General features: G+C 42.5%; 1 protein-coding gene across 9 annotated transcripts; it reads right to left on the bottom strand.

Annotated features, from left to right (window-relative positions):
- Window positions 1-47: 47 nt before the first annotated feature.
- tp73 (tumor protein p73) lies at window positions 48-24,164 on the bottom strand. Of its 9 annotated transcripts, none has more exons than XM_037103047.1 (14): window positions 21,292-21,624; window positions 20,957-21,052; window positions 20,370-20,520; window positions 15,247-15,495; window positions 6,837-7,023; window positions 6,585-6,700; window positions 5,544-5,653; window positions 5,008-5,150; window positions 4,760-4,848; window positions 4,449-4,576; window positions 4,152-4,306; window positions 3,860-3,992; window positions 2,422-2,515; window positions 48-2,136 (listed from the first exon to the last, which is right to left on the bottom strand). In XM_037103047.1, exons 1-14 carry the CDS (start codon window positions 21,468-21,470, stop codon window positions 1,735-1,737), a joined length of 2,232 nt encoding a protein of 743 aa, XP_036958942.1. In that variant the 5' UTR covers window positions 21,471-21,624; the 3' UTR covers window positions 48-1,734. The 9 variants fall into 9 exon arrangements, with proteins under 9 accessions (XP_036958942.1, XP_036958950.1, XP_036958951.1 ...); XM_037103050.1 differs by lacking the exon at window positions 21,292-21,624 and adding an exon at window positions 23,876-24,164 and having other exon boundaries at window positions 1,735-2,136; XM_037103048.1 differs by lacking the exon at window positions 21,292-21,624 and adding an exon at window positions 21,688-21,915 and having other exon boundaries at window positions 1,735-2,136.
- Window positions 24,165-24,233: the final 69 nt, after the last annotated feature.

Raw genomic sequence — 24,233 nt, 5'->3', positions numbered from 1 at the left:
CAAATAAAACTCAGATCGGAAATGAGTCTGACACCTTTTCGAGTCTGATAAACAGAAACATTAGAGGGAGGCAAGTATTTTAATATCCACGTTATTAAGGAAAAAAACACAATTTAACAACTTTTGAAACTAATGGACTCCAACGAACAGCAATAGTCATATAATTACACATCTTAACAAAACCGATAACAAAAAACTTACCAGAAATATCAAAAACAATCACTATTTCTTTTTACATTGTGATAATGCATAATACTGATCATCATAAGCACAACATATTTTACTTTCCTAGCATTAAAGTGCTCTTTCTTTGACCAGTTGGTGGTAAGTGGGTGAAAGTATGTGTGTCTTTGACAGTGAGAAGGCCTTGATAACGAAAATGATTGCAAGTTAGGAACAAATTATTATCATGGTACAATGTCATGTTGTTACTACAAACTATTTTGACACCATTACTAGAATTGCACCGTGATTAATCATGCTGCATGGCAACCTAGAAATAAAATTGGAATGTTGCTATTAAATGTCCACAAACAAGTGCCATGAAGATACATACTAGATACACAAGAACCTGTAATCAATATATGAAGACCTTGCCCCGCAAGGCTTTTCAAAATACACAGAAAGACAAAAATGCTACTTACTTATATTGTGTCTTGGTAAACAGGGATGCGACTTTTAATTTATTATTCACAATTCTGATTGAATCCCTGTTATTAAGAGATAATACTGATTATGATATTTTGTTTCTCAACTGTTTTGCAATGTGTATTTACAGTATACGAGAATCAACACATTTTTTCCTGTGACTTAATAAAAAAAAAGTAGTGGATGCAGTGATATTACGTATTGAATGCGATTTCCACTAGGAGTTTTCATGAATACATGCTATTAATACAAACATCCATTAAACAATGAAATGATAAGGGTATATTGAACGAGAGGTCATCACATCATTATAATCGTTACAAATGTACATGACTGTCTTCCTGTAGCTGTGAGTTTGATTTGCCTTTCAGTTCTATACATTTGTTTCAAACAGGAGATACACCGTCTTGAATCTAAATACCCCTTTTCAACCACATCTAGTCCAAAACATATACAAGATACAGTATATACATTTATACAGGTGAAGGATAAACTGAGAGTACAATAAATAAGTCAGTTGAGAACATTTTTTTTTTTTCAGACACAAAATTGATTCTAGCAAGTAGTGAAATGGTTACAAGTCTACTCTGACATTAGTGCGATTGTGCAATTGCTACATCTTGTGTTCACCATAAATGAAATTAGATGCTGGAAAATGTGTCATGTATTATTGCACAGTGCAACCAAACAACACCCCATGTTACAGAAAAAAAATCCTCTTTAAACACACACTCATAAGAGTATCCAAAGTATAGTCAGAAACCGTGTATGTTTAGCTTCAGCATTGCCTTGACAGTGCTGTTGCAACAGTGGTAATTGTTATTTAGACCTGAGATGTCCTGTTGTGTCATCTCATGTCAACCTTCTGGGTGGAACCACTTTTCAAAAGCAGAAAATAAAGACTGCACAGGAAAGTGCATTAACATGCTGAAAATGTTCCGAATTCAGAATTGAACTTGATGAAACACTCAGTAACAGCAACACGTTAAAGCACATTTAAAGACCCCATCCACATGCTTTTACGCAGTATTTCGGCTGATGCCGACAGTAATATAGCAAAACAGTCCAAAGAATTTTTTTTAGGCCTCAGTGAACATCACTTTCCATGAACTCTTCCTTGATAGAGTGCTTGTTACGTGACAGCTTGCAGTCAGGCATGTCAAAACCAAAGTCAGCCCACTCGTCAGCAGCTGCTGTCATCCCAGACGTTCCGACGACTCCTGACCTGTTGGGGATGGTTATGGTGTGGCGGACGCGAAAGTGCACAGCCTCCATGACACGCTGACGTTGCAGTTCCCCGCCGGCAGCCCCAATGGCGGCCATGGCAGAGGCAGCCATGTTGCTGCTGGAGCGAAGAAGCTGCTGGCCGTGATAGTCATGGTGATGAGAAGAGGCAGGCAGTTGGAGAGGAGCGCCTTGTTTCATGTCCTGCAGACCTCGCCAGATGGCAAGGCGGGACTGCTCCGGAATCTTCAGGGCACCCAAATCCTGGTGAAGGCACAAAGTTAGACATTGGAGGAGTGTGAGAATGTAGGAAAGAAGACAAGTAAATTTTAATAGCGCATAGGCATCTTCGTGTTAGCTGATAAATTAAAAATATATGAAGCCTACTCATCAAATTGCTAGAGGCAAAAAACTCCACAGAGTACCTTTAATAAGACTAAGCAAAATTCCTTGTACGTACTTTCCTTGTGGTTTTTACGTTTACTATATTTTGTTATTTCCTTCACTGTCTGTTTTTTTTTATTGTGAATGCATGAACAGAGTGGTTACCTCCATGGAGAGAGTCTGGAGATGGTAGATAGACTGGAGGCCTTGGGAGGTGAAGTACTCGATGAAGTTCTGACAGCCCAGACTGGTTAGAAAACTGTGTGGGGAGAAAAGCAGGGCTGCTTAGACTGCTATGAGACCACAGCTACAAAGCTAGAAGTATGACTTTGATATTTATATAAAGAAAAAATCTACTTCATTAACACTAATGAAAAGTGCAGCTGTGCTTGAGTAGAATAAAGAATATACTTGATAATTGGGTTCAGCATTTATCTTTAGAAAGAGCTAAATATAAAAAAAAAACACCTCAGTCAATTATGTAACATCATTATTTCACCATTATAATCACTCATGCTATAATTAGCTTTTTTTCAAAACTCAGTGAAAGAATTAGATCACAGGTCATCAGGTCTAGCCTCAAGTGTATAGAAACTATACATCTCGATTGATGCTGTGGATGTAAAATTACAAGCATGCATTTCTATTAATGATTCATAAGGCCACTCTTGCTTTGATGAAGAACCTTTATTATAAATACATGAAATGTAAAAGTTTTGGCAACATACACAGTGTAATATAAAAGTAAGCTAACTGTGCAATGTAACTGTACAAAAAAAGAACAAAAAACATAACAATCTGGAAACGTGTAAAAGAATGTTAAAAATTGCAAAGCAGAGTCTGACTATTAAAATGACTGCATTGACACATTAGCTTAGAAAAAAATATGAAAAAAACCCTGTCAAATGAAACAAAAAAAACAATGGAAATTTCTTTTGAAGAAAATTCGCTGTAGTGCATTGCAAAGGATGGCTGTATGAACAGTGACAGCGTGAATGATTTCAGATGTTTGTGACACACAGTTTGCGCTGTTGGGCAACATGACAAACCCTCTGGCAGCCACGGTGGAGGTCTACAACTCTGACAGTATGACCGGAGTAAACGGACAACAGTGTGTGCTGTTTTTGAATGGGAACACATCTGATTTAGATATTTAGCTTATGCAATGAGGAGTTAACACACTTTTATTTTCACTTAAAACATTCATAAATTTACCAGCTCCCAAAACAAAACCTTGTCTTCTTCCAATTTCATTATGTTGTATAGACATTAGTTCCATGTGGCCAATTCTCCAGTGGACCTTCAGTATTGCACCAACCATGGTTGTGTGGACATTTGTGATGTAATTGCAAGCTTTTACAGAGCAGCATTGATCAAATCAGGCCGACTGTATGACACAGTTCCATCTAGACACATTTTGCTCCAAAAGGGAACTTTTCCTGAAATCTATTTGAAAGGTTTGCACTAACATGGCCAAACACTAACTCTTTCTGGCTTCAACACGGCACCCATCCGTATATATTGTAACCCAACAAGTGCATATGATTGTCTGCTGGCCCTTTACAGTACGATAAAGAGGGAGTGTCATTGGAGGGTGAGGTACCTGACAAGGCTGGGGTCAGGATTATACGGAGGGGGCGGGCTGCAGTGGGAAGCAGACACTATAGTCTGACTGCTGTGGCCACCATTCATATCACCATTGGTCTGCATGTGGTGGCTGTTGAGCATGTTTGAACCTGTGAGAAAGGAGGCGTGATCAATACAATAATGAGCAGAACTGTACTACGACGGCACAAACGGGCTCTCGCATTGATGATTTTGTGATCAGACTTCTCACGACACATTGGAAACACGCTCTATAAGTACATTTTATTCGCTCCAACATTGTCACTCACCCATATGGGCTATGGAGGTGGGGGCAGTGTGGTGTTGCTGGGGCTGCTGCCCCACCAGCTGGTTGACCATGGGCTGTTTGCTGAGGCCACCGTGGCCATGAAGCTTGTTCATGTTGGACATTGGAGAGTAAGAGGTCGGAGATGCTATATGGCTCCTAGAGAAAAAAGGAGAACGCGGCTATGGTTAGAGCAGTGTGTGTATATCTGTAAGTTTTGCAAGATACATCATAGAGAAATGTCAGTCTTTCAGTGTCTTTTCATGTGACTTTGGCTGATCTAATGATCATGGTGACTCACGGTCTCTGCAGAAGTTGCTGCTGCGTCTGTTGTCTGTAGGAGTCCACCAGCGGCTGTGGCACCAGCTCCACCAACTCCAAACTGTCTTTAATCTTCATCAACAGCTCAAAGTTCTCACGACCACGAACCTACATGCAAACCAGGCACATACAGCAGCATAACATATTATTCACTGCCAGGGGATTATATTAAAGGTTTTTTTTGTGTGTTTGAAACAAAGGTATTTGACTCTTTGCGGTCAGAATGCATGTTCATTCAATCATGAATGATTTTCTCAATTTAAAATCACTGAGTGTGTGAAATGCTCTTACAGGAATATAGTAAATCTCTTCTTCTCCATGCCGCCTCTTCCTCAGGTTAATATTTGGACTGGGAATATTTGTCGGACTCTGTTTGAGATCTGGAAAATGACAGAAACAAAATCTCAGTCAAAAAGAATTGAAACCCATCTCACGAACTTAAGGACCAAGAAGTGTTGGACCACTTTGGTTGAATAACTTTAATCATTTAAAAGTGCAGTTAGTTAACATGATTGTGTCACTCTGGTAATTCAACTCACTGCGCTTGTTGGCACTGCCATTTTTGGCCACACTGTCGTTCAGGGCTTGCTGTTCCCTGAAGTGGTCTTCGTCTGCTTTGCGGTCTCGACCAGGACACGCACATATCCGACCTTCAAATGACCTTCTGCCCAACACCTGACCACTGCAGGGATGATTTGAAACACAAAATGTATCCATCAAAAGAAATTTGTTGATAAAACTCTGATGAATTGTTTTTTTTTTTCGTTTTTTTCTCCAAGTCCAAGTATATCTTTACTATTCAGTTTTACTTAAGCTTGCCGGATCATTGCACTCAATATAACACAATACTCTAGGGCTGCAGTCAAAGGGTTTTGCTGAAATGCACATTATCATGGTAAATGGTATTGAATATTATGGACTTAATGTCTTAATGGACATAGTATATATAATCAGATGTGTATTTTTTGTTTTGCAAACCTCATTGAAGTGCTGTTTGATCAAAAAGAATATAGAGCTGAGAACTGCTAGTTAAATACAAAAGAAGAACCTAGTCTGAACTGAACTGTTGACTTACTCCCTGGTTTCCAAGGTGATGATGATGAGGATGGGTCTCCTGTTCATGCCCCCCACACAGCTGCTGTTGCACATAAAGTTATACAGGATGGTAGTAAACTCAGTCCCCACCTGAAACACAATGCAAGGAATCTTACCAATAACTGAACACTGAGGACTCTTAATACTGTTGGTTTGGGTGTACAGTCTCTGACACTCACAAGGGAATTTTAGTACTTGTGACCAAGCCGCCACTAGAGGGCAGTGCTGCAGTGTTCTCTGACATGAGGCGATACAAATGTGCTTTCATTTACCTCCTCGGGGGCAATCGCAGACATGATTATTTCTCACACTTGTGCTTGTTTGGACATGCCTGGTATCTTTATTTATAGATGTGCTTTCCATGAAGAACTTGAAAACTGACATTGACTTTTCTCTGGTATGAACTTGACCGATCCACTGTGATACTTGAACGACACTTAGGTCTTAATGTAAAAAATATAAGGGACATCTTTCAAATATTGAGACAGAGACATAGAATTGAGTCATTGTCACTTGGACTCCAGTTTTGATGACTTGCAACTTGACTTGACAGAAATATAATGACTTGAGACTCGCGACTTTGAAACATGATGACTCCAGTGACTTACCTGTGTTGATTTTATGTTTTCAGTTTTTTTTTTTTTCATTTTTTCATTGTTTTTGTTTGTTTGTTAAGGGATTATAGGGATGCTTTATTTTCTGACAGAGAAGATTCATTTTCTTTTCTCTTTATAAAGACCAGATAGTGAGGGCAAGGCTGCAAAATGTCTGACTTTACTGAGCACAGTTTGTGACTTTCCTTGTCCAAGAAAAAAATACTTTGGACTTGCTATTAACAGTAATATCTAAATCAACCTCATCAGTATAATTTCATGAAATGAGTAATTATCAAGAATATTTTGTGCATCCACTGTAGATCAAAATTTAAGTCGGAGTCCAGAGAGGTCCCTATAAGGAACCTAATACAATGCACTATGCCTTCTCTGTCTATGTAACACGCAGTAGCTGATGAAGCACCAACCTGTGGAGCCTCGTAGGGCACGAAGACACTCTGCCGGCCAGTGACAGGATCATCCACATACTGAGAGAGGTTATTCCCTTCCACTCGGATCAGGTGACTGGCTGGGGCTGCTTGACCTATGGAGTGAATGATAGAGCAAAGGTGAGGACACAGTTCATGTAAGTCAAAGTGTCACACATACCAGACAGTCTTCTTAGGGAAAATCAAATATCCAAGTACAAGCGACTGTGGCGAAAGAATCTGGCTTCATACTGTCATTGAAGTCTCGTCCTAGTTCGTGGTTGGGGCACCGCTTCACCACCTCTGTGACGTGCTCCGCCTTCTTGTACACGGGCATGGCTCTGATGATGCTGCCATGTGGAGGAGAGGACGTCAGTTTGATCTGGATCGGACAGGTCTTGGCAATCTGGCAGTAGAGCTTCTTCAGCAACGGCGAGTACTGGGAGGGATAAAAGCACGGTGACAGAGAGGCTCGAGTCAGTGAAAAGGGTCGATTAAAAAAAGTGACTATAAGCGTGCAAAAAAGCAAAAGTGAAAGATCTGTCCGTCTTAGATATTCTCACAGTCAGTCAGCCACACAGAGTGCCTCTTTACATATTTCCAACAATCATCTACAGATTAAACTTAAAATGACAAGTATGCACACTTACATTACAGCAAAAATACTATTAGTAGGTGAAACTGATTCAAAATCAAATAACATTGGATTTGAGCCATTCAGTCGTGTATCAGCATCGCAGCTAAGGAGTATTTTAAATAGTGGAGGACAAGGTGGACAAATAAAGAACTGGGTAATAATATGGTGATAAAATAGTGGAGTGTCACCACAAGATGCTGTTTTTAATCACATAAAATCATTACTGCAAGACAAAATGTTATTGAGGAAAGGGAGAGCATCAAAGGGAAAACATGAGCACTGTAAAACAGTCAGCAGCCAATTTACATCTGTGTAGTGAAGGTAATTACTCTGTTATTAGAATGAATGAACGATTATTATCCAGCAGACTGGGTTTGTGGGTAGTAATGTGAGATGCCACAGCTGGCAGACGAGAAGTGTGAGTTCAAAAGGAAAATCTGGGCAAAAATGGTTTCAGGTGTGTGCCTGATGAACAATAAAACTAATGTGTCTTACCTCTGCCAGTCAGTAGGTTACAGCAAAGTTCACTAAGAATAACGATAAGCTGCCTTCGAGTGAGTGCAATGACTCCTCATTTAACGGCTATTTATATGTGTGTAAATACCAGTACAGATGCATCAGGGATGAAAAAAGCCTTAACATGCCCCGACACAATCATGAAATCTCAAAAATCTTCTCTGCGGAATCAAACAGGGACCTTCTGGAAGAAAAAGAAAAGAAAAAAAAACTAAGAAGGCAGTTGTCCTGTATAGACATGCTACAATACGCCTGAATACAAATGCAACAGCGTGCTCTTTGAAAATAAACGATTAAAAAATTCTCAAAACTTCAAAACTTCAAAAGTTCACCTCATGATGTCATTGGGGTTATCTCTAACTTATCAGGGTACACAGTTTGAAAGAAGTAGATATTAAGGAGGAAGGAAGAGTCTAACAAAAGATGTTGTCTGAACTGCATTATGGGAAGTGTAGTATCCCCTTGAGGTTGACACTTATTAGTGACCAAAAGTTAGGATATCTTGGCCTCCGCAGCATTAAATTGAACTATTCTTTTGCTAAATCTCTTGGTGCTCCCTTTAACTGCAGAAGTCACATCATCTCTGTATTCCTCTCCTCATCATTGTCCCAAAGTCTTTACTTCTTCTTCCCTTTTAATTTTAAACACACCTCTCCTCCTTCACACGGGACAATTCTCAGACCTCGCTTTTTCCTTGTGAACTCTTGGACTTTGATCCTTAAAATATATAATATAATCTCTATAATATAACATTTATGATATTTCCAGTGTAGAAACTCTGATTTAGCCCCGCCTCCAGACAACCTCTGGCTTGACTATGGCTGGGAAAGACTCAGCTCAACACCAGTCACTGCTTGGATTCCTTGTTGTGATACCGTTACTAAGCCTCTGAAAGCCACACGCACATTTTCCAAGTCTCACATACACACACACACTGCACACGCACAAACACACACACACACATACACACACGCACGCACGCACACACACACACACACACACACACACACACCCTTAGGCGTGAGCACTCCCTTTAGGGTAATGGAAATACCTGTGCAAAACATTACCTTTTCCCCCCTATCTTTCCCTGACAAGTCTCGACAGCGCGTCCATACCATGAATAAATAATTTCTAAGCAGTAACAGTCAGACACATTTCTTATTTACAGACTGGGGACTTTTCTTGAAGCAGCAATCACATCTTGAAAACTGAATGGTCACAGTAGAAAGAATGTTAGCATTTGAAACGAGGAACACAGGAAATGTGAACTTTTTAGTATGCGTTTGTGCAGAAGACTTCAGGAGATGCACTGGCTTTGTGTTTTTTCCCCTTCATCACTAATGCAATGACAAACGTATGTGGAGACAGCAAGATGAGTTAAAACTATTTCTGTGTATTCATCTACATTATTACGCAATAATGTCACTTTGACAAATAAGTATGACTCATATCGGAGGGCAAGTTCAGTCTTATGAGCGCATCAGTCATTTTTTCAAAGACAAGAAGTGGGTTAACTCAGTACTCAAGGTTTTTGAGGAGGACGACAAGTATTAAAAAAAACCTCCAAATGTTTTTGCATTTTTTACCTGCATTTTTGGCTGACCCACGCTCACACAGCCACAATATTACACGTGCAGCTATGGTGCATATGCTCTAGCCACGATGGTGCCAACTGACTGGTGGTCAATAATGATTTGAAGTTCCACATGCATGATAAAAATCTTGTTGCCCCGGGATTAAAGGGCACTATTGTGCAGACAAACACATTTAGTTCTTTATCCACAGAATTGAAAACAAAGAAAAAAATGGGATCAGTTGATAAGTTGCAGGATCAGCAGGGATCAATGTACGGTCGTATTGTTTTTGAACACCTTGGAGTACACAGGAAAGTCATAAATTACTTTTTGTGTCTTCAGTCTTCCCATGGGATGCCGCGAGAGACGTCTCAACTCGTCGACCACGCAGACTAGTGTGCACATGCACTGACGACACATTGGCAGGCGCACACACACACGCACACACACACACACACACACACATACAGACACACGCACACACACACACACATCTGTGAGTCCAGAAGTGAAACACAGCATTAGTTAAAAAAAAAAAAAAAAACACCTATGAAAAAAATCACTTTCTCAGTATCTGATGTGTATCTTCTTGTACAGACAAGAGATCATGAGTGATGTAAAAGCTTGGCTTCGTTTCAGGACGCAGAGAAGGATGAAGTGTCAGAGAGGAAGGAGAAAGAGATGGAAAGAGAACAAAAACAAAGACAGGCTATGAGACTGTGTGCGTTGTCAATGATAACGTAAAAAAAATCATCAAGGTGAGTAAGAAGAGGAAATTTAGAAAAGGATGGAGAAATATTTCATCATAAACAGTAATCATATCTAAGTACTCAAACATTTTAGAAATCCCTGCTAAAAATCTCCAGAATCTGCACTATAAACTTTCCACCAATCTTCAGTAAAATCTTTTTGCAGTTTTGTGAGATATTACAAAATGTACCACCCGTAACAAATATTCATCGCAAAGAACCCCGCTGTCCTTTTACAGCTAAGCTCCATGCACTGCCGACCCTCATTTTCTTAATCCAGCACAGACTAAAGGTGTATTTTCTTCCATATAATTAAAATTTCTTGAGGTCATTAGGGAGTTTTGTTTTGCTAGGAAAATGTCATTTCTCTCGAATAGAAACATATATCCCTCCATCTGTCCATCCATCCCTCCATCCATCTCTGCCTCTACACGGCGGACCGGTGGAGGCAGGTTCCGACAAGCTCCTGGAGACAGAGTGATAATTGCCAGGCCGTCATCCATATACACAAGCAACAGCATGCCCGCTGCAAATTCGCTTAACTGTCCAAGTATCAATACATTTACACACACACACACACGCACACGCACACACACACACACACACACACACACACACACACACACACACACACACACACACACACACACACAGACACACACACACACACAGAGTATGCATGTTGTACACACCTCAGTCTAAGCTGAACTCTGTACAGTCTGTAATTATTTTGGATTCAAAAATATATAAAATAGGAGAATCTCATTCACCCTCCTTGACATCATGATAATTGCTGTTTGTCTCTATGTGACTAATGAGGATATACGGAAAGATGTAATGACCTTTAGTGTTTTTAACAACAGTTATTATCTAAACCTGGCTCTATGTAGTTAAAGACCTACCCTGAGTCATTCAAACCTAATATTTTTGCCTCAGAAAGCAATAAATTAGAAACTACACTGGAAAGTGTCAGTGATGGGGGAACTATCTGAGCCAAATATGATCTGAAAAAAAGAATTCTGACCTTTTCAAACTGTTGACAGATCCGTCAGTTGAATAGCTTCATATTGACTGGCAATCACCATACTCAATACTTCAGTCTTCTAGACATTATGACATACATACAGTGCCACACACTGTTAAGGAACGCATGAATACCGCAAATAATGTGTAGGTGTCTTGGATTGATGGCATCCCATGGTCCAGGACATTTCCTGGCCAGTGTTCATACTGGAGAAAGTACACTGTTGGCTACCAGTCCTGAAGGCGATGAACCACTTCACCTACTGAACTTCTATAAGAAGCACTTTGCATTACAAATTGATCTGAATCAAACTCGCTTGTGTGTCGCCATTGATAAAACACATCTGAGGACTGTAATTTGTGTGAAAAAGATGTCTTATAGAGTGTGTCTCCCCCAATCCGTTGCTCGGCAGGAAGGCCAGCAGTGATGTGGCTACGGATGATGCATGGGGAAAGGAAGGGAAGGGTGCATTGTGCAGGGCGTGTTGGGACCTGTGTCCTAACAGAGAGAGGCTAATAGCTGGGAAGAGCAGCTTCTGACAAGCCACCTTGCAGTGCATGCTCGAGCCCGTAGCCACCGCATCACACCCCCTCCCACTCCTGACACATACTGTACCCGTGCACACACACACACACACACACACACACACACACACACACACACACACACACACACACACACACACACACACACACACACACACACACACGCACGCAAACACAAACTAAAGTCTAGGTGTACGGAAAGAGGTCTTATTATTTGACAAGGCTGAGGTGTTAGATCTCATTTCCAGTCACAGTGCGTCCAAGCCAAGAATCATCTTCAAGAGGCAAGAGAGCGGCGGAGTTTCAGAGCTATTATCACTAATGCACGGCGTCTTGACGAGACAGGAGGGGGACTGGAGGATTACCAGACTAGCTTAACATGGGTTTGAATGGACTTACTGTATGTGGAAACAGTATGATTGTGTCTTCTGTTCCCATCATCTCCTGGCTTCTCTTCTCTTCTCTTCTCTTCTCTTCTCTTCTCTTCTCTTCTCTTCTCTTCTCTTCTCTTCTCTTCTCTTCTCTTCTCTTCCCTTTCTCTTCTCTGACTTGGTGGCCCGTTGTGTGCAGACACAAACCTAACCTCCGTCAATCATTCCATTGACAACTTGAGAAGGGGGGGGATTTCATGAAAAATGCTTGATGCAATAGGCATTTCTCGTAATCTTTCAAAGCACTGCTTGCCACCAGCTCTTAGTGGGAGGCAGAGGGGTGGGGATGGTGGGCGGCTAGGGAACTGATTACAGTCAATATGCCCCTATGGCGCTTGGCATTCCCCACTGCCTGAGGCCACAAGAAATATGCCTGAAAACCAGAGACTGTTAACTCCTTCATATACACCTGGTGACTAAGTCTGGTCCACATTGTCATCCTTTTTTCCAGCATGTGGAAAATTGGGTCTTCCATTGAATTTTGCATGAATACTCCCATCAAGATGCGCGGACACACATCCTCATACACTTCTAGTGTTATTTTGGGGGGGAATCCTTACCCATTCTCAGAAACATGGTCATTCCTGAACGGGATTTACCGTCATCTAAACCTAACACTTGTAAAACAACTCAGTGGTGTAATCTGAGCCTGCAGCTTGAACAAACCTTGGAAAACCATTTTGAACATTTGGTTTTCTTGGCTTGTTTATTCTGTGACACACGATTAAACTTTCATTTGTCATTTTCTTGTTGAATAAGTCATTGATTAGTTGTCGACTACTAATTATTCCTGATTGTTAAATACAGATATTTTCTAGTTTCTTTACTTTTCTATGTATCTTTCTTTCATCAACTCAGTATCGTTGGGTTGTGGACATTCGAGGATGTGATCTTGGACTTTGGGAAACACTGATCATCGAACATTTTTCACCATTTTCTGCCATTTTGTGGACCAAACCACTCATCGATTAATTGAGAAAAATAATAAACAGATTGATCAACAATGAAAATAATTGTTAGCTGCAACCATATTTCCTTGCTTGCATTTCAAGAAACTGTCATGAAGGAAACAACTGTAGTGCAGTGTACTTTTTACCATTTCCTGTAAGGCCATAAGTGGTATCAAAATGTATCCTACAGATTCACACATGCATCATTTCACACGTTGAAAATGTTGTTGTTGCCTGTCTACTGTGTAATAACACTTCAACAGATCCTCTGATACTTTGCTAATCTTATAACCAGGTGTGCAAGTTAAAACAAAGCATTAAATCAAACTCAGTGAGAGCTGAGAGCAATCACCCAGTTTCTCTCTCATTTCAAACCCCTCCTGTTTAATGGCAGCGAAGGCATCTGAATAATCACAGGTCTCCTCACAATCCTTTCTCTGCTGCGCCATCATCTGTATCTCAGGTCGTGTGCCAGGCAAAAACTCCTTTGTCTCTCCTCTCCTGGTAAAAACAAAAATTGCTGACAGGTGGTTTTTCGAAGCCGCCGTCTTTGTTCTCAGAATTAGGATCATTTTCAAACTATTATCCATGCAAACCAAAGCTGTTCATTTTGTTGCAAAAGCGTAGGAGGGACTGCAGTGAGTTGAGACACTGAATCAGATGATCTGTTGGCAGGCACCCTTCATGTCAAAGTAAAAAAAAAAGTGTGATTTGATGTGAGTCCTTAATCGGGTTATTAAGAGCATTCAAAACTGTGAATTAATAGGAGAATGAGGCAGGTTAATTTGGAGGGCAGTGTAGCAATAATCGTGTTTAACTAAACAGGTTGAAACGTGTTCCTGCCATATTTCAGGATTTCATTTCATTGCAGTGATTTTCTCAGGTAACACAAACTATACATGTTTCTCCAAGTTTTCTTTCATTTTCTGTCAGCGTAGCTTGGCCGCGAGAAAAACCTGACTCAGAGAATGGAAGTGAGGGACAGGAGATGATAGACGTATTTTAGGGAGTGGACGGGGTGAAACTTTAGGCGCCACAGGTGACAGCCATGAGTGTGTGTTAAGCACTGAGGACGAAAGAGACAGAGAGAGAAAAGCAGCAGGTCAAAGACCACCGCTCTAATGTTCAGAGGGGGATCTTCTTACATCACTGAGGGCTGAGTAAAGGAGCCCACCATGCATGGTTAACTCCAGCAAACACAGCCGCTGAGGAGCCCCTCGGTCCATCACAGGCCCGGACGCTCTGAGGAGACGCACACAGTTTGTCTATTTATTCTCTTGTTTCAGGGGAGGTCAACTGTGTGACAGTCGGAGGTGACACCTCTCTAGCCGGAGACCTCTCGTCGGGTCATGACAAATTACACAGCTCCCATTTCACCTGTCTCTCACCGCCATCACAGCACTAAGTTGATGTGTGGTTTGGTGAAGTCCTGCCTTGAACTCCTACGTGAACTACGTTAAACTGTATTAGTGCACGTTCACTTTTACCGTGTATTGGTAGAAAGAGCATCAGCTGTGAGAGGAATTATTTTCCAAACAATAGATGTTAACGTGTTAATTTGTCCCTTTTGCAAATCACCCTGTGGAGTCCTGAAAGTGCGTCCTAAAATGTGAAAATCAAATACCAGATCTTAACCACTACATTGTCGTATATTTTATCTTCACTGATCTCATATAGTGAAGCAATATGACACATCAATTCCTAGAATTAGACATATACTGTAAAAGGAGCTAACTCTTGAAATTTATATTCAACCATGTGCTCTAAAAAATAAAATGGACTCGAATGATAGTCCCAGAAACCAAAATGCTTTTGGTTTTTATTTATTCACTGTCAAACATTGTTTTCTTTTAAAACACACTGAGTGTTAGGACTGTCTACAAAGACAACACAAACACAGGACCATTAAACCTTCCTGACCAGGCACCGAACTCTGTTGCAATCATCACATACGATTTGGCTGCGGGAGGTGAGTGGAGAACAAGATGAATCACCGAATGATGCGCTTACTTTCTCTCGCACGCGACACGCCTGCAACATGTGCTGGCTTGAGTGAGTGTGCGGACATGCGTGTGTGTGAAAGTATGTCTGTGTGTGCACGTTTATGTGTGAGCAAGATAGTTACACAGTAAGACAGAGGGCCAGAAAGAAGAGCGAAGGAAACACACACACTGACACACACACACACACACACACACACACAGCATGCCAAAGCCAAGAAAGCGTGTGTACTCACGGTCCATGTGGCAGACTTGGCGGTGCTAGACTGCTGGAAGGACACCTGGAAGGCGTGAAGACCGGGGTAGTCGGTGTTGGAGGGGATGGCCGGGGCAGGCGACAGGCCCTCGAAGGTGGAGTTGGGCTGGGAGTATGGTGAGGGGGTGGGCACGGCCGACGAGGAGGCGTTCTCGGAGCTGTAGGGGCTGGCGGACGTCGCGCGGCTCCCCAGGCTCTCCATGCTGCTGCTCAGCAAGTTGTATTGGGACTGTGGAGAGGAGAAGAGGGACACGAATGAGGGAGGCAAGGAGGGAGGGAGGGAGGAGAGAGGCGGAGGGAGGGCACAGGTAGAGGTGCAAGAGACACAGGGGCTCAAAGGGAGGTCGGATTACACCGGGATGGGAGAGTTGCGGGAAGTGTGTGGGACGGGTGCATGTGTAACTGCCCGGGTAGGTGTCCAAAATCACTTTTTGAGCACTTTTCTGTGACCTGCACCGACACAAACAGGTGTGTGTGCATGTGAGAGAGAGAGTGTAAGTGTGTGGCGGTTGCAGTAGCCTCCTTCAGGCTATATGAGGCAAGTTGTAGAACACAGGCGTAATCTGCCTAATTGCCTGCCATTCCCCTCTTGTACTCGCCACTGTGTTTGAGCAGAGGGAAGATTTGTTGCGCTGTCAAAGTTAACACACTCTGCGAGGCCCATACACAGTTGTGCAGGGACTCAGAAGCTACTGTAGCAGGAAAGCCTTTTTCATTATCATCCAGTGCTCATGTGTTGATTCCTTCTCACACTACAAAAAAACACAGAAAAGTATAACAAAAAAAAAAAAAGCAGAAACAGACAACTACAGTCCGACTGCCAATCTTCTACTTATCAGCATCACACAATTACTTTTGTTGACCAACAGCGAATCCATCCAACCATTTCAGCATCAGCTGATTCAGATTCAACAAGACAGACCAACCAACACGTAGTAATATGAAAAGACAAATCATCTAAATCACTCATTTAACAAAATAATCCCCGATTTATCCCTGCTGCATGTGCAGTGCAGATATATGGCAGATAACTGAAACTGGAGCACAATGAGCGAGAAGAAAAGGAAAAAGGATTGTTACCTTCTTTTTCACGTAGTACATCCTCTACTGCTTTAGTCTCATTTGTCAACTCTTCTGTCAGAAACGTCCAAACACAGCAAAGCAAAGAGAGCGCGAGACCATAGCCAAACCAGAGAGTTCAAGTAAGGTGTGCATCAGTGGACACACCGCACACAAACACACACACACACGGACACATGTGCAGCCAGGGACAGACGGGGGGAAAAAGGTGAGGACTGGCATGGAGAGAGAGAAACTATAAACTGAGAGGAGGGGAGAGGAGGAGAGGAGGAAAGAGAGGGATGGGAACCCAAAAAATGGTACGACGTTCTAATTATGGCATGCCCGGACTTAGACGGCAATGCCGGGGCGCATGTACGCACATGCTCCAAAACACCTTGTGAAGGCCTGCACTGAGTAAACACTGTCTGGTCTGACGGAGAGTCAGAGAGACGGAGAGAGAGAAAGAGGGGGAGAGGAGGAGGAAAACACATGAAAGAACAGGAGTTCAAGGGTCACCACCCAACCAGTATTGTATATCAATATAGCATTAAATCAGCAGTCAGGGCTGAACATTTCTTTGGTTTTACTTTTGGTCAAAATCTAGAAATCTGCCAAAGCTCATACAGTAATTACAGTAAATATTATTCACCCCCTTTTTAGGAGAGATTCAGATATTAATATTTATTTTGTACACAGAACATGTAACCCATTTTAAAGGATGCATCAGGTTTGATCAAACTTTGTCAAAGAGGTCTAGTTTTGAAACGCCTTCCGCAGCTGTGACTGAAGGCGAAAAGATAACTAAATCTGAGCACCTTGGAACATTTAACAGAAAATGACCCATCAGTCACTAGTTGATTATTCAGAAAAAGCACCGTCAGTACATCAGACAACATGGGTATGTAAGCTGCAAACAAATAAGCACTATGACGCCCCCCCCCCCCCCCCAACTGCACACCTCAGATTTAGTTTAAGATTTAGACTACACTGCACTCTTAAGTTATGAGTGCCCAACACAGCGTCCTGCCCTCAGCTCAGACACTGACAAGGTCCACAGACACAAAAGCAGAGACAAAGTTGCACAATGTGTATAATATGTGCACTTCATGCGTTTCCATGTAATGGTCCATCAGATGAGAGCAGAGGGACGGGTCAATGTCCCAGACTGAAAACAAACTGAGTCGGTTAAATAAGGATGCAGACGTGCGTGGGAGTTTGGATCTATACATTGACTCCAACTCAGGGACATGCAGCACAACGCACATGAGACGCTGAGTTTCAAATGATTCAAGCCAAATAGATGTTCAATTGTTTATCTTCTAGTTGTGCAGCCTAAAATGCTGAAATGATTAATTGATTAGCCAGTCAACAACTGTATACAACTAACTGAATATCTTGAAGTTTTTGAGTGTTGGATTAGAATAGAGCAGACATTTTAAAGTTGGGAAAAAAACATTTATTTTTCATTTATATAACATCAATGAATAAAAAATTGTTTACGGTAGCAATAATCAAAAGTCTTTAATGTCTCATGTCATTCAGTGGAAAATAGGAAAGCTACAGAATTTGACGGCTGTTAACCGCCTTTGAAATCTTCCTTTAACAGATATTGTCAAAGGCGCTTTACAGACACAAGGTGAGCCCAGGTGTATGTGAAAAAAAAACACTTGACACACACACATGTACACACACACACACACACACGCACACACACACGCACACACACACACACACACACACACACACACACACACACACACACACACACACACACACACACACACACTGTCACAGAGACCCCTGCACTCACAGGTGTGCTTGCTCTTAATACCTAGACTCGATCCGCGACAAGTTGAAACAGAGCAAAAAACCTCCGCCGCCGTTGTGTGTGCGTGTGTGTGTGTGTTCACTGTGTGTGAGTGATTAAGCCTCTCATCCCAACAGCATCTGATGTCCCCTATGGGCAGCCATCCCGGTAGCTGCCGCTCAAAGCCGAGCTTTAAAGGCTCAAAACATTTAGCAACCTGGGTAAGCCGGCCACAACACCCCTCACTTGTCAGGATGATTGAAACATAATAGGTTGAGGGTAAGCAGAGTATCACTCCCCTGCTAACGGCCTCTGTTTACAGCTCCTCATTAAACTGGACTCTATAGTTTCAGTAGACAGCACACAGATTCACACGCTGTCATGTGGCTCTGCTAAGCTAAGGAAACAACAGGAACAAAATGTAAAGTTATGCTACCTAAATGGATGACACGGCATCATATATGAAAACTGGAGCATGTCTACAGGAAGCCAGCTGTGTTAAACAGAGGTGAGAATGAGAGGAGGTGAAATGTGGCCCAATGTGTAGGACGGTCGCCCCCTGTTGGGAACATTTAGCATAACCTAGACACACCAGTCATTCTCAAGAGGCCCCGCATCCATGCCAACCGGTAGAATATTTATTTACTTTAAACACGTTTTAAGTAAATATTGATCGATTACTCTTACATCCTCAGAGTAAATTGCTTCAAGGTTCGCGTCAGAGAGAGATGACAGAAAGTTAAAACACAGCTTGCCTTTGCATCATGTGACCGAGGCAACATGTCAGGGGCATCTCCCTAACTGAAAATCTTGCTTGTTGACGCAATGATAATGAAACTAAGAACACATCAGATCCTACTACAAGATCTAATTCAGGTGGACACTTAAGCATGCATGAAAAGTGAAAGAGAGCACAGGCCTGATTTACTTTAAGAATCAACTCACTCTCGAACAGCTGATGAGTCATGAGCATACATACAGTAACTTCTACATTTCCACTACAAGACCAGTCAGATGCTATCTTCAAAACTCCTGGATATGCCAACACATAAAACAGTTTACTCTGGTCCACTTACCACACTGCACAGCATCTTAAACCTCCTGAAAGATAAGATGGAGGGTTTCTATGAAGTGTGCTGGCCCTTAAAGGACTTACACTCTGCTGTGGTGGCTGTAAGACTCCGAACCTCCGTGGCCGTCTGACCCCTGCGTGGAGCAGGACATGATGGAGGGATACAGGAGACGTCCTGCCTCTCCTCTTCTCCACTCTTTTTTCCCTTGCCTGATGGCCTTCTCAACTTGCCTTGCATCTAACAACAAATCCTCCCTCCGCCCCCTTATTTCTGTCATGACTATTCATTAACCGGCCAGGCAGGCCCAGGCTTGCCCTCTTAAAGATTAGATCCAACCAATATTCCAGATTAGAAGGGGGAACCAAGGTGTGATACAGAGTGACTTCTGATTTCATATTTGGGCGACAGAGGTGGATAAAGTAAGTAAAATGTGCTTCATCAACCCGCCAATATGTTGTGACAGACCATCGGTAAAATAATTTCATTTGTCTTTTTGGGCTCAAAAAAATTCACGCTTAAAACTTTGTCTGTGAACACACCTGTAAACATATGTGCATGTTAGCTGATGCACATAGACACACCCTGGCCCTACAGATGGCTCTACTGAAGCAGCAAGGGGTCCTGGCTTGGGGTTTAATTAGCCCTCCCCCATCACACACACACACACACACACACATGCAGTCCCTACAGGCCACTCAGCAGGGAGATAGAGAGGGAAAAGGCTGCAGAGGAGAGGGAAACTGCATAGGAGGGAATCTCCTGAATATTGGAGGGAAAGTGAAAGGATACTAGAAACAAATTGGGAAATTGGAAGTGTGTTTTTGTTTCTGACATGCTACTTCCAGGGCGAAATTTAAGTTTAAAAACCAGCTGATTGGGGACAGCAGGTGAAAGAAATGATCCTCCAACTGGGAAAATGCTGCTTGGTGGTAAATGTGAGTATAAATGCTTCAGGATTGGGTTAGGGCAAGGTTAGGGTCAGTCAATTATTGGTTTGGATTAGGGTTGTTAGGGTCTCCAGAAAATGAATGTAAATCTACAGAAAGTCACCAAAAGTGACATGGATCAATGTGTCTGTGCTCGCACTCACAATGAAAACCACCAGGCAACAGAAATATTGTGCGGCCTGACCGCAAAACGGGAGCCGGCCCATGTTCCTACCATCACATTGTCGTTCATGTCCCTCAGCTGGTAGACATCCATGGAGCCCTCGGCAGCGCTGCGGTGGCTCCCCGGGGTGCTGGTGGAAGGCACTGGGCGCTCACCTGGCTGGCTGCCTGGGGGGAGCTCAAAGTATGTGCTGTCTGGCTCCCTGTGAAAACACAACAGCAGGGATAGTGTACATCGTTAAATATAATGTGAAATAATATGATTATTCACAGTTCATTATCAAAGGCAATCAGGATGAAAGATTAACATGGGCGGCTGAAAATGCTAACAATAGTATGTCTTAGAGACGTTCTAATAGATGTTTTCATGTCTTCAAAATTTTATCCAGCACTAAAAAAACAACATGGCGTTCCCCCTCATGCTCTATGGACTGACAGTATCAAGTTGGAGCTCAGTTTTGTTTGTCAATTATTGTGAGTATGTAATAATCCATTTGGTGCTGACAGAATCGTGTGTTTTGTGTTCATCGCCTGATACATTTCACATTTTCAATAAAACCAATGACGTCACTTGGAAAATACGTTCATGGTAGCCTGCGGAAAGTCAAACATTCGTCAGCAGGTGTTGTTGACACTCACAGGGAGCTCCACAGGTGCTCGAAGGTGCCTCCGTCTTCAGTGACAGTGGACTGGGACATCTTAGAGGATAGATAGTCTGGTGAGGGGCAGATCACTCTGCAGAGCATGCGCGCGCGCGCACACACACACACACACACACACACACACACACACACACACACACACACACACACAGGCACATATTTAGTACATGATGCATGATTGTGGAAAACAAGAGTTAATTAAATTTAATTACAGTAAAACAGACTTTTAAAGTTAGAAAATCGGAAACAAACTGCTGGCTCACACGCTCATTTTATCAGTGTTCAAAATGGAAAGGAAGCAGTTTAACGCACATCACACACATACACACAAATGGGCTACACGCATTCATCCAGGTGTGATCGCACCAATGTAGTCCCGGTGAGGTGGCACAGGGTGTCAGGGGGCCTTGCGCGTGCCCAGACCTGCCCGCCTCATCACCGTTTGGCTCCGAGGGGAAGCGTCCTTCTTCCCCTCTGCAAACTCTGAGCATCACCTCCTCCGCCTCTCAAATAACACAGCCTGCACTGCAGCCTTCAAGTGTGCTCAGACATTGACTACACCCAAAGAGAAAGTGGATCTACAGCGGGGAGCGGAGGCGCTTTGCAATCCGGTTGTCCAATCGCAGCACCATCCAGCGTAAGAAAGCGTTGTGCATTCGACAAAGCACATGATAGAGACCTTAAAGAGGTCAGAAAAATGTGAGCTACCTGCAAGGGGAGCATCCGGGCCTCTCTGTGAACACCTCGAGTCGTCAAATAAATCCGTGTTCGGCTTGCGCATGAACAGAGAGTCAAATAATTCTGGCCCGCTGCGTAAAGTTGGAAATAAAGGGAAGGTCTCGATCTAGTCTCCAGTTTGATCACAACCTGCGCGAAACCCCGTCGGGCATTTTCGGTCGTACCAAAAGTTTACTATAATCACAGTGGCAAACCATAACCGCGTCATATCTCCTTAGTAACCCCTCTGAAAGGACTGCATGAGAAAGAATGTGGCAAAGGTGCATTTAAAGACGCAAAACACATAAAATGGAAAAACAAAATAATCATCTTTAGTAATTTCGTCATGACTCTATTTTTGCAGCAGGCGTGTTTCGAGAGAGACTCAATCCATTTAAATGCTTCTTGTTTTTTTGTTTGTTTTTTTTTTGCACTTTTTACGGTAGCCTATCTGCATGTGACAGTTTTCACTTTTGGCCTGCACTCGATCGATTGAAGATATGCAGCTCAGTAAACATCTCAACTGATGTCATAACAGAGGTTGTTTTTTCTTCTTCTTCTTTTTTTTTCTTTTTCCCCTCTTCTATTCAAACAAGATAGACTAGAGCACATAAAGAGCCCTGCAGTACACGGGTGGAACGCGCTCCGCAGCAGCTGTGGCCGCAGGTTCCCGCTGTTCCCGAGGTGGCTGCCGCCGCAGAAACCGGCGCCCGTTCCCAGCTCGACCTCCAGAGCCGCCTCGCCTGATCCCAGAGCAGCTCGTGTGCGGGCGCAGGGGGATCTGACGCGGCGTCACCGCAGGACTGAGCAGAGGAGAGACCGCGGGTCGGCCTCAGAGCTCTGGGCACATTAATTGGGATTCCACCTGGACGCTGACGAGATTTTCACTTAGTCCTCACGTCAGTAAATACACGATCAGCTATTAGGCTGCTTGTGATCTGTACAGACGTGCACATGTTGGAGCTTTTAGGTCGGTTTTCTTAAGCAGAGTGGGAAATATGAATATGCCTGCACACTGCCAGTGAAGAACACATGACTGATTATATCATAGGCCCCATAGAATCAAACGCTGCCCATAAACACGTTGAAGACAGAAGGATATAGGACATCTGGCACAGGGAAGTGCAAATCAATTATGATCAAAACATGAATGTGACGTTGATAACATATTCGATTATCTGCCCGTTTCCTTCGATATCTGAAATTCGCTCCCGTGCTGTTTCTGTAAATCACGGCCTCTGCGGGTCCTTTGCCCAAGTGTCGCACAATCCTTTTTGAAAGCTCGACATCGTCTCTGATATTCACCTGTCTCTACTTTGCGTCTCCACACCGGGGTTACGGAACCCATGACAACAAACACACACACACTTACATATACACACTCAAACACATATGCACAATGCCTTCCCAAGGGCCACTTTATGCAAGAAAATACAGGGTCCCAACTGAGAATAAATTAATTTTAAAATTGTTTTAGATTCGATCCTCCACAGCCCCAGGTGAAATATGTCATGTGAGGATTCAAAGGACGAGCCTGTCGTCGCTTGTGTATCCTTCAGTGTCTCTCGTTATCCAAATTCAAAACACTGAAATGTGTTTTAAATACAAGTTGATATAAATAACTCGGCCTTTTGCTTATATTAATTGCAAAGAATGAAACTGAACAATGTGCTAAAATGATTAACAGCTTCAAGATTTTGTTCCCAACATAAATAATTTGAACACAAAAATCTAAATGTCGACACTATTACAAGCCTACAATTATGGACATGTATTTCTAAGGCCTGCATTTTTATTTAGGCAAACTGATTATTATTGTTATTATATGGCCCATTTAAAGCAGGGCACTCAAAACCAAAAACACAATAGCAGACAAACTGCACGATCAGCTGCAAAATCAAATCAGCAAAACATCCTGAAAGATTTTAAACTATAACTTTAGAAAAAAATATCTGGATCTCATACAGTAAGTTCTTAAGACAGCTGGGCCTTTCTGGTCAATAATCTCGACTTAATTTATTTATTTATTTTTTCATATTTAGCCATATTTAAAACATCCTGCCAACTAAACGCCGACAAAGTGAAAGGCCTGCACAATGAATACAACAAAACAATATGCGATGACTTTAAAATCTGAATCACTTCTTCTACTATAGCCCATCAGAGTAAATCAACGTACCTGGAGGTTATTATTATTCCAGTCCAAACACCCAAGAATTATGCTGAGCCGAGCACCTGCCTGTTTATTATCGAACATGCCAAGGAAGTGACCCTCCATAAAAAAAAGAAACAGCCACAACAAAAAACAAAAGAATCGACCGAGTTTACAGGATGATAACAGCAGCTAGAGATGATTGACTTTTCGGAGAAAATAAACTGCGAGGAATCGGGAGGAAAACTGATTTGCATGCTGTTCAGGGAAGTGTGAGGTTTGCTGAGGGAGACCGAGGAGGAGGTGAAGCGTTGTGTGCGCTGGGTGAAGCAGGGAGGAGGTAGCGCGGTTTGAGGCGCACATAAGCGGGAAACCTTTACCAGCT

The sequence above is a fragment of the Acanthopagrus latus genome, chromosome 7 (genome assembly GCF_904848185.1).
Source record: "Acanthopagrus latus isolate v.2019 chromosome 7, fAcaLat1.1, whole genome shotgun sequence".
Classification (NCBI taxonomy): domain Eukaryota; kingdom Metazoa; phylum Chordata; class Actinopteri; order Spariformes; family Sparidae; genus Acanthopagrus; species Acanthopagrus latus.
Note: the sequence above shows the minus strand (reverse complement) of the source record. Positions and strands in the feature narration are given on the sequence as shown.